General features: G+C 31.9%; 1 protein-coding gene across 2 annotated transcripts in view; it reads left to right on the top strand.

The window, feature by feature from the left end:
- Positions 1–12,910, top strand: part of SEMA3C (semaphorin 3C) — a 165,298-nt gene that overhangs the window by 87,168 nt on the left and 65,220 nt on the right. For both annotated transcript variants that reach the window (XM_023533648.1, XM_011365226.2), the window contains exons 5-6: positions 2,852–2,971; positions 9,491–9,581. In XM_023533648.1, the coding sequence (XP_023389416.1) occupies positions 2,852–2,971; positions 9,491–9,581 (211 nt within the window). The remainder of the gene's footprint in view (positions 1–2,851; positions 2,972–9,490; positions 9,582–12,910) is intronic.

Raw genomic sequence — 12,910 nt, 5'->3', positions numbered from 1 at the left:
ATTAAAAAAATATATTGAAGCACAGAGGCTAAAAAATTGTCTCAAGTTCAAACAGCTAGTAAAAGATAAAGTCAGAATTTGAACGCTGGTAATCTGGCCCACCTGGAGACTATAGTGTGCTGACAGACCAACTCTACAAGCCTCTGTGGTTTCATCAGATAATAATCCTCTGTCCCCTCTAGGCACTGTTCCCCAAATAAATCCTGCATTGTCATGCCCCCATTTTTCTGTTCATGCTCTTTTTTCTGTTGAGATGTTCTTTCCTTATGCTTTTACCTGTCAAAATCTCTAACTTATCCTTCAAGTTCCGGCTCCGATGAAACCCCTTTAAAACCTTTACACCCAGTTCAGCATTACTCATTCTCTCTCCTTTCCTTCTATGGCATATTTTGAAAAGTATAGCCTTGTTATAGCATCTACCATAGCCCGATGTGTTATGGCCTCCTTTCTCTAAAAGCAGGAATTGAATCTCTTCACCAGTGTTGCTAGTATTATTTCCAGTGCTTGCATAGACCAAGTTCATAAATATTTGCTGACTGGAATTGACAGAATTGCAATGGTTTAGGTCAGAAATAATGTGGACAGAAACTAAGGAAGTATGATGGAAATGAAAAGGACCTAGAACATAATTTTCAATAATTAACTCACCTGATTTGTTTTTCCTTTTGCGTTTTTCTCTGTGGAGAAGTTCAGAGAGGTACACTGAGCATCATCAGATAACATGGGACTCTGTCTCATGGTTAATAAACCCCTTCCTATAGAAAAGATGGGTGGTGGAGGGTAGCCATGATTCAAGGCCCAGCTCAGTTACTTATTGAACCTAGAGCATTTTGTTTAACCTCTTTGAAACTCAATATCCTCATCACTAAAATGGGACTAATACTTTAGGTGGAACATTGCTGTGAGGATTAAAAACAATTAACATCAAAGGATTAAGAGCTCTATAAACAGTAATAACAGTCATATAAACTCTCCTCTAACAACTATTGATTTCTAACACAATGACAAATTATAAAGTGGTTAAAAGTGCAAGATGTGTTAGACATATCTGTGTTTAAAAATCCGCTTTACCCTTTTCTAGGTATATGCCCTCAGGCAAGTAATCTAAAAATGTTCTAGGCTTTGTTTTTCTAAAAGGGGTTGAATTGTTGTCAAGAAAATTGAATGAATGTAAAGTGCTTAAGTGATATATAATATGCTCAATAAATATGAGATATAAAGGTAAAAAATTAAACCTCTTGGGAAATAAAAGAGATTAAATAAAAATTATTTCAATATCTAGCACATAATAAATTCTCAACAAATATTAGCCTTAATAAGCATATATATTACATATAGATATAAACATATACTTGAAATAAGTATAATCTGTATTTGAAATATAATAGTATTATGACTTTTTCTGTTTTTCAAGTATCAGTAATTCATGATGGTACAAATTGAATTCATGTCTTATGGAAAAATATTATATACAGAATCCCAGAATGACTAAACTTGAATGTGGAAAAAATAAACACAAGTCTCATTACTCACAGATACCCTTAACATAGACATATTATGTACACACCACACTTCATCTATGTTTTTTCTACAGAGAAATACAATGTCATCTGCAGTTATGTCGTCAATTCCCAGGATCCTCTATAAACAGGTGTCAAGACACTATGTGTTTAACAAAAATTCTTAATGTCTTAAAATAAAAATAAAGTGTATAGTCTGGTCTGTAAGGTTTAATTTTGTTAACGGCTGAGCTAAGGATTGACTATTTGATAATAAAAACCCATAATAGAAATGCATGTATAAAATTACTACATAGGAAAATAAGCATATTACTGTCAATAATGAATATAAAAGAAAATAATGGGAAAATATAAAATAATATTGACTTTAAATGTAACTTCTATGTAAGCACCTACAGTCTCTGACTACCCCTGGGAAAACCAGTTACCTTTTGATGTATTTATTTTTACTTAAAAAAAATTGTCTTTGATTTGTAACATTATGTTTAGTAATGCTCTCTGAGAGAAAAATGACTTTGCGAAGGGAACAACATTCATTCTCAGGCTTGATTAATTTGTAGTCAACAAATGAGAGGGAGTCTAGCAAACGTAGATCACTCAATGATTATTTCAGTAACAGAGATCTGCGTTTGATCCTGACAATGTCTATGTACTTCTGCAGGATCATAGTCAACTTATAATTATAATAATAATTTTGCATTTCATTGAGCACATAAATGACAATTTTCAGTGGTTGGACTGGGAGCAGGTGAGAAAAGAGATTTTGGAGCAGGTGAGAAAAGAGATTTTGGAGAAACGGTATTTTAGGAGATCAAGGGCAGAGAGGTAATGATTGCATCATTTTTCAAAGGAAGCAACAATGCTGGCATTTTGTTCAAGACTTGTTTTATTCACCAATTGTAAAGACTAATTGTGTTTTTCATTATGTATTAATGACAATACGGGCCTTTTATAAGCACAATTTTATTCAAAACATGTTTATGTAAAGTATTTATGTGTGTGTGCATGTGTATAATGTTTTTAGGAAAAACTATGATATACTTTACAATTTCTAAACTTTCTCAGGTAAATATTAAGTCTATAAAGTTTCAGAATATAAAAACTTACACAATATATAGAAATAAAATATGAGAGAGACTTTATTTTACTCATAATCTATGTTGGACTACTTTCTTCCTAAAATAAAGCAACAGTATAAACCATGTTGTTCTATTACATCTTAACAATGAAAAAGAATATAAAGAAAAATGTATAGCAAAGTTTCACAACAGTACTTAGAAATAACAATAAAGTCATTGGGTTACCAACCGCTTGTTTACCTATTCTTTCAGCATGGCTGTGGGAACTTCGTCCGTGTAATTCAGGCTTTCAACCGCACTCATTTGTATGTTTGTGGGAGTGGTGCTTTCAGCCCAGTCTGTACTTATTTGAACAGAGGGAGGAGATCAGAGGTAAGTGGAAATATCAATAGTCATAAAAAGTTTCAAGTGCTTAAAACACACACAAAAAAACAAAATATATTACATTTTGTTTCTGTCTGCCAAATTTCTTAAAATATAACTTTTTGCCTTTAATAAATTATATATATATCATTTGGAAAACCTGCAAAAGATAAAGAAAAATGGTGTGATTTCATAATTACTTAGAATGTAAGATACTGATAATACTTGCTCCAAATTATAGAAATATAGTATAAACTCGCTTTTCTCAAATCTATTTCAAATAACTCCTTATTTATCATTCATATTTTGTAAACTTTTATGAGCTACACACCTGTAAAAGATGTGTAAAGCAGGATGCCAAGTGCCTTTGCTAAAAATAATTTTATGTAATTAATAAATCATATTTTCATTTTAGATAAACATTGGTCCACGCTAAGGTATTCTAGCCTTATTCTTACATTGGTTTAAATGATTAGAGTTCTGAGACAAAAGCATCTGCTCAAACTAAGTATACAGCTAATGCATAGTCAAACATACAGTTGGCTCAACTGTGATATTTAAGACTGTGTTTATCCCCATTCACAATTCTTGACTGAGGAAACTATTCATTTGAGCGAAAGAGTTTTTCCTCATTCTTTTAGTCAAACACATTGTTCAACTAAAAGAACATAAGTATTTTAAAAACTGAATTCTTTCAAATTATCTTGCTTTGGTTTCATTATGCAACTTTAATCTAGGAAGTCCAGTACTTAAATAATGTCTTAATTCAATTTTACAAATTAGAATTGTAGCCACTGATGTACCCTATTAAGTTTATTTTCCTTTAACAAGAGTTAATCTATTGTAGTACTAATATAATTAAACAATGATTCTCTCTATATTCCTTTATAATTAAAGTTTTTCAGACATGTAATTTATACATATTTTTCTTGGTGAATAAAAAGTCATTTAAAATAATAGTAATTATAATTTGACCCCATATTGAGGCATTTCCAAGTGGTTCAAGATGATATGAAATATAAAAAATTTTAAAGAAATGTAAAGCTATGCTTCTTGGAAGAGTACAGTTGGCTGCATTGAGCTTGTCATTAGAACCACATGCCTATGATCAATTGATTAAATAAACTACTGCCCCAGACGTCTGCAATCTGTCAGACACTCTACTGAAGACTGTGCAGTCACTGTACCGGCCAACAATAGCATAGCAGTTTTCAGAGTACGGATTTCAAATGAAATCATTTTCCCATGTACAAATTGCCCACTATGCACTTCAAGGCTTAATTGGAAAGTCTGTCCAAAAAAATAATCTCCTTTGGAGAGCGAGCATGGAATAAATTTTAATCACTTTACTAAATATGAACTACTTTATTCTCACTTCAAAAGATATGTTTCAAAGGGGAAGCATTTCTATTAATCTCTTTAAATAATATGTGAACATTTTAAAAGCTAATTTAAGAATAAAAAGAATAATAAATTTTAAACTTTATATGCTGTGCTCGCTAGTCAAGTTAAAGAGTTTTATCATAACATATTTATATACATATCTGTAGTAAATATAGAATGCAGTTTTATCATCAAACATCTAATGTATTTTTTTTTCTTTAGTTTAGGAAAAAAGGTCCCCTAGCATCAAATGACCACATGATGCAGAAAGTTGTAGTTTGAAAGAATTCTTATTCTTACTCATCGCTAACAATGTGTTTTGTAATGACGAGATAGTACTTACTGCTAACACCCTATGTTAGTACTAATATATGTCATTTTTCATGTATTTGAAACAAGTTTGAAAGTGAATCACGTTAGGGTGGAATACTCATCAATTATTCAGTTTTATTTCTGAGACACTATCCACCACCTTTTATCTGCCTGTCAAATAGCAATTCATCGGTCCTCAGAGAATATCTTATTGGCCTACTTCACATTTAGAACAACACACACTTTTATTATAGCCCATGACTCTTCCATTATTTTGGGAGACTGATTCAGAGCTTTCCTAGAGCATTTTAACAGTGCTCATCTAAAGAGCCTACAATCCTTGCTACATCATTTCCTAACCATGGTTCTCTTCTGTCTACTATCTTTGTTCTCTGTCTTCTGTCTCGGAAAAAGGTAAAGCAACACATGTAAATAATGACTTCAAATAATGAATACAACATTAATTAAAAATAATTATTGGTCAATTTGGGTGTGCATTCTTGGAATATTACCACACCTTATCTCTGGTTTTATCAGATATCTTCATAACATTTGTTCCAACAATTAAATACCATTTAAGCCTCTGACCCTGCCACTCACCAAGTAGATAACCTTACCTTTGACTGATCAAGAATATCACAGATGACCAAGAACATCCCAGGCATCAAAATTATTTCCTGTGCTTTTGAAACAAATGAGTCACCAAACTGCATCTTTTTGGGTTTTCCTCTTGTCAGAAGAAAAGTTGGTACATTTTTCTTGTCAGAAGAAAAGTTGTGCTCATCAATAAAGCTCTTTGGTTAATAAATTTTATCACTCTGTTTTATATTTTAATTCCCTTTCCCCTGCATTTACTTTTGTTTTCTTTTTTAGGAATAGAATTATGTTTCTTTTCCTTAAAATTCTTTCTTGGATCTGTGACTTTTTAAGACTCTTCTTTCTTTCTCTTTACTTCATTACGAAACCTCTCAGACTAGTAGGCTATACTTTTAGTTTTTATATTTCTATTTTTCATGTCTTTGTTAAACCTCTCTTTATCTTTCATTACAAGCCATTAATTAAAATTATTTCCTAATGAGAAAGATTTCTCAATTATCAATCAACTCCCCTAGTCAACATCCTTTCTCCTAGTCCAATCTGTAATATGGTGGTCGTGCCCTCTATTTCTCAGTGCCTTCACTGACTCATAAAACCGTGGGATATTTTGCTATGTCTTCTTTTTAATTTTTCATCACCAACTCTCTTTCCTGTCTTGTTATTTTCTCTTATTAATTCAACCTACAAATGTTTTTATTTAATAAGAATAATGGCAGAAACTCATGTCAGAACTTGTTAGCTATTTTTAAGATATTTGTATTTTTCTTGTTTTAAAGGAGAAGTGCCTGGAACAATCGTAAGCTGAAAATAGCTTAAGCAGAATTGAACTGTCACTTGCGTGTTATTTTACAAATGATTTAGGGTGGGGAGTGGTTGGGAGGGCTGTGATTGGTGAGATCAGTTAGAGAGTTGATGTAGTAGGCTAATAAAGAGGTTATTATACTCAGGTGGTGGCAATGAAGACAGAAATAGACATGAAGTATAGAATAGTATAGGTGATATTGGTGGATATGGCTATGGAAAAAGAAATATAGTGTAGATGCTGACTTTTTTGTCGTCGTCGTTTGTATCTTTGGCCTCTTTAATTATATAGTTGCCATGAACCAAGATGTGAAACACTGAAGGGAACCATGTTTGAGGTTAAGATTATGCGCCTAGGTTTGATTCTTTTAAATCCGAGATGCTGTTGAAAGATACAAGTAAATATAAAGTAGGCAGTTGAATATAAAGTTGGCTATATCAATGCTTGAGTCATTGCTTTATAAGAGCAACTGAAGCTCAAGCAAAGAGTGAGGTTAATTATGCAGGGAGAGTATAGTGTGAAAAAAGAAGAGTGACTGTGGTTGAGACTTCAGGATGTCCTAACTTTATGGCCAGATGGAGGAAAATAGACTTACAAACAATAGTAAAAAGGAACAGCCAGAGAAATGGGTGGAGGGGAGGAGGAAGCAAGAGTGTGTTGGTTCTGGGAATAAAAATAAATCATTTAAAAAAGATAGAAGTGGGCAACAATCTCTAATACCACTGAGAATCCAAGTAAGGTGGGGTCTGAAAGTCAGCACTGAATTGTATAGCATGATTGTCAGTAAGGATCTCATCTAAAAAGATTCTAATAGAGCAGTTGAAGTTCAGTGCCCAATTGAAGTGCATTGAGAAGGAAGTAAGAAGTCAGGAAATGCTGATGAGTACATGAAATTCAAGAAATGTGACTCTGAAGGAGAGTAATGTGTAGGAGCTGAAAGGATTGTTTAAACTATGATGTAAAGGATACAGTTAATAAGATCAAAAAAAGAGAAGGCATAATGGAAAGTATAAGTTGCCTAAGAAGATTGGAAAAGAATAAATCCAAACATTGGTGGAAAGATTGTCCTCAAAATAAGAGAAATAGTTCCTCTCCTGAATTAGTGGTTGTATTAGTGTATATATGTTTATGTGTTTGTTAATCAGAAGTTAAAGCTGTCTCATTTAAGAACTTGACTTTCACAGCAACATGAGTATCATGTGAGCTGAGAATAAGTTAGGAGATTTGACTAATGTGGCAATGATTCAAAATCATTAATGGAAGAACCAGTTGACAAGAGTGCCCATGAAAGGCTGCTGAGAAGTATAGTACACAGGGTTCATTTTGGATTTGTGATCACGAATCTATACCATGTTAAATTTACCTTGTTGGATCATCTTCTGCAAAATGCTTAAGAAATTTGGAGGCAAGTATGGAGAACAAAGATAGATGTGTCTTCCAGTCTGTGGATGCAATGAGTATATCTCAGATTCAAGGAACTTAATATTTTTGCAAAGAAATTATCGAAATTAAAAAGTTTTGAATCTAAACTGGTTAATAAAGAAAGTCAAAAAGAGAGAATGTTGATGACTTGGGAAAAATAGAGTTCTTAAGAAAGGAGTTCAAAGAATTGTCGTAGGGTCCTTGAATCAGAGATTATTCACGTGGACCATATCTCTGCCTGGTGATAACAAGATCTATAACTGTGTGAATACAAGGATGTTGTGTAACCGAGGAGCAGGTCAGTGGAGAGCAAGTATTAGCTAAGCAATCTCACCAATTCCTGCAATGCCAACTTTCACTTTTTGCATCAAATCTACGTACATTTCTGACTAAAGAATCATAAACAGGCTTACTAATTTTATTGTTTTTCCTCAAGTTTATTATCATTTATTTAGTTTAGTCATTGTATAAATAATGACCTTTTAGAAACCAGATGTGGTTAGGAGCCGGGAGACTGAATTTTAATTTTCATTTGTCAGTGTTTAGCTACATGGTCTTGGGCAAGTCATATTCACATCTGTAGAGTTAATTCATTGAAGAGGATCATGTTGTAGGACCTTTCCAGGCTAGAGTACTGTGATTCTTTTTAAGCTCTGTGCATCTCTTTTGCCTAAGGAAAGTCCCGTCACTACATCAAAATCAATATAACAAAATGAACGAGTTTTATTTTCTTTAAGGATTCAAAACTTCAGATTCATCTTTGTTTTCTTCATCTTCCTGAATTGCATCCAATTTGTAATTGAATGCCAAGCTCTGCTGATTTTTACTTTACAAATTCTCTTGTATCTTTACTGCTCTTACCATGACCACTGAGATTCTGGCATGTCAGTTTATTATTACTTAAGTCTTGGACTACTGCAGTTGAAAACCAATCTATTTTCTTGAATCCTGTGTCTGTTTTTTAACTGCCATTCTCAATCTTCTTAAAGCACAAGGTAAGGCCCCATCATCATAAAGCAGCATTTTGAGCCTTTCGTTTTCATACTGAAAAATACTGAGCTGACGTTACTTTTAGGATAATTTTGAAAAATCTTAGTTTGATAATTACAGTCCTCCACCATCAAATAAACCAACATTTTTTCATTGAATTTTAGTAGTAGCTTTTACTAATTTACATAAGAAAAAAGATAAATATATCAACAAAACGTCCCCTCTCAGTGAGACTACAACGATCATTATATTTCAAACTAAACTCATTGCCCACAGTCCCTGGGCTTCCCTCGTCGCATTCCCTGCTTAATATTTCTCCTAAGCACTGGGCACTATCTAATCTACTCTAGATTTTATGTTTTTATTCCCTTTATTTTCTACATTGACATATTTATATTCTCCAGCATTATATTATAAATTACTTGAGGGTAAAGATTTTTGTCTGTTTTGTTTACTATATCCCAAATGTTTTGTCACTGCCTGCTACCTAGTCAATGCTCAATATATTTTTGTTAAAAAGATGAGTAAATGAAGCATTTTTATCTAAATTATGAATTACTGTGTTAAATCTGGTATAATGCTTTATATAACTAAATTAACTGGTAACAAAATTTTATGTTTAAAAAAGTCTTGCCTATTTTGGAAATATTGTAATTCTGTACACATTCTTCTTCTGTGGACAGTTTTCTGCATTTGGTCAATGTCCAACTTAACTAGTTCAGGTTTATAGTAATCCTTAATTTCCAAATGTTTTTTACTAATATTGATTTGAGGAAAGCTTGTCGAATTAACTCTATTGGGAATGTAATAGGATAAGAATTTGACCTACTGAGGTTAGCTTGCAATTTATCAATGGATTCTTTATATTGCCTCAAGAAAGTCTTAACATACTAAATTGGGAAGGCATGAGCAACCAAGTAGAAAACTTATGGTGATGATTCGTTTTACTAAAGAATAATTTGTTAACTAAATATAAAGTTATTTATTATTGCTACATTTTTCAATTTTATCTATATTTAAAGGACCAAGTTTTCATGATTGACTCCAAATGTGAATCTGGAAAAGGACGCTGCTCTTTCAACCCCAATGTAAACACAGTGTCTGTTATGATCAGTAAGTGAAAAATCAAAGAGGGAGGGGAAAATAAAAGAGGGAAGGAAAAATAAAAGAGGAAATTAAGGAAAATAAATTTATGACACGGTATGCTCATTTTTTATAATTGCATGGACGATAGTACATGCAATAATAGAAAGGAAGTTGTATACTGAGAAATAGAAATTCTAATTTCTCATTTCCAAGAATATTCATGATTAAATGATAAGCATTAATTTTCATATAATATGGCAGTGCTGACTTCCTAGAGCAAGTCAACAATTTACAAAAAAGAAAGTCCGTATATGTATATAAATCTCTATATTAATGCGTAATAATTTTCATTGTTTTCTGTAGTTATCTTCTAGAATTGAATATATCCACTTTTCCCCCTATTTTAGTAATCATTACAAATCATTAAAAATGGTGTTTCTTTCAAATGAAAGAATGACAAAGTGCATGTGTTAGCCAAGTGCATTCTCTGTGGATTGTCTAGAAGTTGCTGTACTAAAAAAGGGATGATGATAAAGTCACTTTTTCATTTTCTCATTTTAGATAAAATATATCAGCTTAAAAGCAGGCACAATTGTTTGCTGCTACTTATATTGACAAATCAATGTCTTTGAATCTCAGTTATCAAATGCCTTTATATAACTTACTTAAAAGACATTCTCGTCTGGTTAATTAAGATACTTCTAGAATATGTCTGCTTTAACATAAGTTGACTGTGGGGACAAATCTTGGATTTCAGTGTTGACTATACAGTAGATGCTTTTCTCCTTTTGCTTTCTCTGTATATTGCTAGTGGTAAAATTACATCATTTGACAATAGAACAGGTGGAGAAATAATTATTGTGTTCAAAATGCTTTGCCTCATTTAAAGAGGCAACCCATCTTTCTTTCTCATATCTGGAAACTAAATTAAGACAGGCACATCTAAGACTGACTAAATTATGAGCTTGGAAGTTATCCAGTGAATTATTTCCATGTGGTCATTCAGGTTGGGCAGGGAGGAGATGAAAATATATCATTAGGACAAAAAATTAGACAACTTTGCAACTACCAGATATACAAATATATCTGATGCAAGGTCTTCAGATACATTTCTAAATTTTATTTAATAAAAGCAGTGCTTTGGAAGTCTTTTCTTCCTTAAGAAGGAAATTTTGTTTACCTTTAGAAACTATATGATATACATACATATAATACTAGTTAAATATATAGAGTTTTCATTTATTTCAAGTTAAATGCAATAAAAATAAACTTCGAAGATTTATTAAAGCTAACATTGGAATTTTATCTCCTCAAATATTTTTTTAGAATAAAAAAGGGTTAGAATAAGACATTATGAATCTCCCTGTTAAATTTGTGGTAAGCTATTTAATAGTTTTGCCCTCAGAGAACTGGATTTTTTATACAAAATTAAAGTTAGTTATTGGCCTTTATTTTTCAAGGACCTGAGACTTCAATTTCTATGCTTATGTTCCTATACTACCTTTTAATATTTAGATAAACATTACAAACTACACTGTTAATGATAATCATTAAACAATATGCTTAACTTAAAAACTGAAGCCAAAAAGAGCAGGAAGCCTTATAAGCTTGTATTTGTCATTTTATTTGTTCTACTGATTATCTCTCTAAAACAATTTCCAATATTGTCTCCAATATTGCAGAGTAGATTTGTGCAGTCATCTATCTCACTCCACCATATAGTGCATTATCATTTGTGTTCAATCGTAATGCACTAAATAACACAGATTAGTTAAAAGATTTCTATTAAAGTGCCATTGAAAATTAGAATTCCAGTTTCACAATACGTGGCATCTAACCCAATGTGAAAGTTTAGTGCTCTTTTGCTGTTTTTAGTCATTGTTGTAGCACAACAAAGAAGTCAGATTATATCTCTTAAAGAACCTACCAAAAACCTCATAAAATTTTTCTGGTCAGTGGAAGTACAATTGGAAAACAAAAGCGTTTTAAATTAAAGTTAAAAGGCATGTTTATCTTTGGATAAATCTTACGAAGAAATTCTGAATAAAAAAACCTACTTTCAAACAAAATTCTTTCCAAAGTGACATGAATTAAATATTTTTTATAGAAAATAAAGCAGAAATTTTATTATCGCAAACCTTCTTTAATGTTACTAAGAAATTTAAGACAGGAAATGAAGTCAGGCATGCAGGCTCTTGTAAGGTTTAAGACATAACTAATAAGGTTCTATGCAATAGGATTAGAATCAGCCCTCTTCTCCATACACCATCCTCTGAGTGTCCTTTATACTTTCCTTCTTGGAGACAGATATGATAATTGATAGCTGTGCTATTCAATCTGTCGAGTAACAGGAATTTGGAACCCACTGTTTTCGGGATGATTGGGTACGACAAGTATAAAATAATTAATTACAAAGTTATTTTAATTTAACAACCATTGTATCTACAGAATACTTGTGTAGATGGTCCATAAATGTTCACAGAATTTTAAAGAAGCTAAACTGCTCAAAATGTTTTCATGTACATTTTTGTTATTTCCCTATAATCTGTTCCCATGAGCTTTAGGTCCCTACTAGGAAGCAGAACTGGGCAACACAATGCCTGCTATGCCCACTTGCTAACTGGTAGGGGTCCTAGTCATTCCCTGGTGAGCACATATTAAAAACATTCCATTCTCCATTCTATCCTGGGCTAGCTGATATTTCTTGTTACTAAACAGTGAACTTAGAGTGCTTCAAAATGTTCCACTACTGCCAAAATGACCACAATCTGAAGGTAGCCAGGCACTAATTCTAGAACATCAGTCAAAGAACACAGCTGCATGGTGGTTCAGTGGGCCACACCTGATAAATTTTATTCTTTTTTAAATAGATATTTAACTACCGTTTTATACTTTAGAGTTACACATACTAAGTTAATGTTACTGTCCTTACTGGGATAAAGATTTAAATAGATTTTAACAAATTGCTAAATCTTAAATGTTACATATACAGATTAAAATATCTGATTATTCCACTAATAATGATAATTTAACTTAATTCAAAAGTATCTTTTCTTGTTTCTACATTGTATTTTTTATGACTTAACATGTTAAGCCATATGTGGTTTACAAATATTATATTATTAACATAATTTAATATATTATATGTCACAGTTGAAAAAGTAGTGTCTTGTTTACCTTATAGAAACCTTCTATAGCACTCAAAATTAAAACATATACTTTTAACGATGAAATTATTTTATCATTAATAGTATTTTGACAATTTTAATGTTGCCTTTATGTCATGAAATAATAATAAAAATTATTGTTTTTAATTTATTCAGTAAAATCAAAGAATTTTTAATATGTGGCAATAA

The sequence above is a fragment of the Pteropus vampyrus genome, unplaced genomic scaffold, assembly GCF_000151845.1.
Source record: "Pteropus vampyrus isolate Shadow unplaced genomic scaffold, Pvam_2.0 Scaffold107, whole genome shotgun sequence".
In the NCBI taxonomy this organism is placed as follows: Eukaryota; Metazoa; Chordata; class Mammalia; order Chiroptera; family Pteropodidae; genus Pteropus; species Pteropus vampyrus.
The sequence above is the reverse complement of the archived record's forward strand: the minus strand, read 5'-3'. Positions and strand labels throughout refer to the sequence as shown.